This window comes from Trypanosoma conorhini, assembly GCF_003719485.1.
Source record: "Trypanosoma conorhini strain 025E chromosome Unknown Tco_14.4_contig_01316, whole genome shotgun sequence".
Classification (NCBI taxonomy): Eukaryota; Euglenozoa; class Kinetoplastea; order Trypanosomatida; family Trypanosomatidae; genus Trypanosoma; species Trypanosoma conorhini.
Window position 1 is genome coordinate 1 of NW_021705421.1, and position 2792 is coordinate 2792.

General features: G+C 52.3%; 2 protein-coding genes across 2 annotated transcripts, besides 4 other annotated features; both read right to left on the bottom strand.

Annotated features, from left to right (window-relative positions):
* The first annotated feature begins 334 nt into the window (after positions 1 to 334).
* Positions 335 to 374: a microsatellite.
* Tco025E_09838 (uncharacterized protein) lies at positions 375 to 1496 on the bottom strand (the record flags this gene model as incomplete). Its single annotated transcript, XM_029376644.1, has 1 exon — positions 375 to 1496. One exon carries the CDS (start codon positions 1494 to 1496, stop codon positions 375 to 377), a length of 1122 nt encoding a protein of 373 aa, XP_029223222.1.
* A 201-nt stretch (positions 1497 to 1697) lies between these two features.
* Positions 1698 to 1723: a microsatellite.
* Positions 1724 to 2045: 322 nt separating this feature from the next.
* Positions 2046 to 2096: a sequence feature (A-rich).
* Positions 2097 to 2104: 8 nt separating this feature from the next.
* Positions 2105 to 2148: a microsatellite.
* Positions 2149 to 2191: 43 nt separating this feature from the next.
* Tco025E_09839 (tubulin tyrosine ligase) lies at positions 2192 to 2608 on the bottom strand (the record flags this gene model as incomplete). The annotated part of the gene is made up of 1 exon (XM_029376645.1): positions 2192 to 2608. One exon carries the CDS (start codon positions 2606 to 2608, stop codon positions 2192 to 2194), a length of 417 nt encoding a protein of 138 aa, XP_029223223.1.
* Between the last annotated feature and the right edge of the window lie 184 nt (positions 2609 to 2792).

Genomic DNA, 2792 nt, shown 5'->3' on the forward strand with positions numbered 1-2792 from the left:
TGCCCCGTTGCCACAAAACAAATGACTACACCCCACCCACGCATCCAAGTACGAGAAGAAAAAATAAAATTGTCGGGCGCATTCGTGACGTTTTTCTGACCTAGAAAGCTTTGTACGCAACCGTCTAACATTCCCCCCTAAAGACCTACACATGCACACAGCCACACAAAAGCATCTAACTGAAAACCAAAGCCATAAAAAAAAGAGAGAGAGAAAAAAAAAAGACGCCTCAATGCATATTCGTTCCGTCGAACTTCAAAATACTGTTACTAATAATAAATCCTCATCCAAGTAGCACACCGTGTCCAGATACTTTGATAATTTTTTCCATTACATAAAAACAAAAATAATAATGGCATCGACAATAACAATAATCAGTACACGGGGTCGGAAAGGCCACAGGTGGCCAAATTTTCAGGTAACTCAATCTTTTTGCCCCCATGAATAAATTCTGCATAGGTGTCGGTAATTGGATTGTGGTCTAGGCTAATGTCGGCACGGGTGCGCTTTTTCCCCACATCTGAAGTGTCAAGAAAACGCACCGGTGTTTCTGTCTTTTCATTCGTTGCATCCGACGGATTCGAGGCTGACAGCGCGGCCGCCCTCGTCCCGCGGTCCCGGCCAAGCAGCACCAAATGAAAGAAGTTCCCCGCCATCGCGCACTCCGCGAGAAAAACACTGCAGCCGACGCCTTCATAAATCCCTCGGACACAATCTGCGATGAGAACATTTTTTAGTCGCGCCTCGGATTCAATGCCGAGGTACACGCCGTCGCGTCCTCCAATAAGGCTGCAGTCGCGCAGATATACTCGGGAACGCTGCGTCGCCTCGATGCACGGAAGCATAGAGGTGCTTCTCCAATCTACCCCATCCTCGTCATACTCGTCTGATGTATCCTTCAAGCCCTGAAAAGTAACTTCGCACGCGTCCAAGGTGGCACTGCGCGAGAGTTGTATGCTCCCCTCAATTGTGGAATTGTTACCCCAAATAGAGACATTTGTGTGGGAGATTACTATTGGGCAATGCGATGCTAACGCATAATGGTGGTTTTCCAGGAGGACAATGCGGGACCCGGGCGTCTGCAGTGCCTTCTCAAGTTCTGCAGCAGTGGTTGTCACAAGCAAGCCCGCGCCGCCCACAACCTTCTTATCCAGCTGGGCAAGCTCATTGGCGTAGCGCTTTTTATCTACAAGTCGCAGAAGCTCACGAATGACTTCATGCGCAGCGTCAAGACGCTTCATGACACACTCCAACTCGCCACGTAAACGTCTCTCGGCACTTTCGTGGTTGCTGCTTCTTTCTTCGTCCGGCAAAGGCACGCCCGTTCCAGCGCACCCCCCCTGCTGGGAAAAATGGCGCATCACGAAATGAGTGAAATGTGGCTGAACAGCGGCGGACCTTCCGTCAATGCATGGACTGGCGCGGGACCACACATTACAACAGCGCGATCCAGAAAAAGCCGAAAAACACAGCAGACACTGACGCCGCTGCATCATAGACACCTTGAAAAATCCTTCCAAGTTGCGGCTTGCAGGCCTTGTGTGTCGTTGTTCTTTTGGCGGTGTGATGAGACGTCACACTGCTACACACGCAACGCGCCTCGAGCAACTCACTTGAGGAATAGAAGGGTGAAATGGAGGTAAAACAACAGAAAGGGCCAAGTAAGCGTAAAGAAGTGGAAGAAGGCTCCAAATGGATGTGTGTGTGTGTGTGTGTGTGTGTGCGTGCGTGGGTGTCAGCCTCATGGTCAGTACGCCATAGAATCTGCATGAAATCAACGCCCGTATGCAGGTTTGTCAAGCTCGGAGCGCACACTGCCCCGCCAGGATAAAAGAAGGACAAAAGCAAAGCTGCGTAGCGGGCCTTTCATTTCCGTGTAACCGGCAAATGCATACGTAGAATAACAATTTTTACAAAAAAGAAGGGCGAGAGGTGTTGTTTCTTAACTGTTGACGCATTGCGCACGAACATTTTTTCGCCCTCCTTCAGCGGCAGAGCTGTTACGGGCGTTGTCGCCCTGCGTCTCGCCCCAACGAGAGCAAGCCAGAAAAAAAAACGAACTAAGCAAAAAGCAGAAAAAAAAAGAACAGAGAAAGTTAAGTAGAGGGAGGAAGGAAGGGAGGAAGGAAGGAGGAAGGAAGGAAGGAACGCGAAAAAAGACGCGCCGTGCAGGAGGGTTCTGCCTTACAATCTAGGCCTCCACGTGCAACAGCCGAAATCCGGTCTGCACCGCCGTCGTCAAATCCGTCCGCAGGCGGTGCTCCCAGTACGGCATCGCCCGCGGGCTTGGGAAGTACGGCGGGAAGATGATGCTCAACACATCCGCTAGCACCTCCTCCTTCAGCAGCCGGTCCGAGAGCGTCGTGGTCGAGAGCGACGGGGAGGAGTTCACTTCGATCAGGTGTGGCCGCAGGCAGTCGTCGATGAGGATGTCGTAGCCGTAGAGCTCAAAGCAGTGCCGGTCGTTGAACATCACGGACTCCATCGCCCTGAGGCTGTGGTAGATGATGAACTCAATGCTCCGCATCAGCCCATCTGCGCACACCGCCCCGTACCGCCCCTGCACAAAAAGGCACAAGTTCGCCAGCGACCACTTCCCGCCATGCATCTCGTTGTACGTCTCTTCGCCCTTCTGCAGCGCCACGTTCGTAAGGTGCGAGCAGAGGTTATCGTCCTTGAGGGCGTTGGCCACGTAGGGCGCGGCGCAAAAGCGGGCAAAGCCCTGCTCATGCAGGTAGGCCACCAGTGGCTTAAAGGAGTCACAAGCACGTAGAGACGCAGGTCAAACTTCC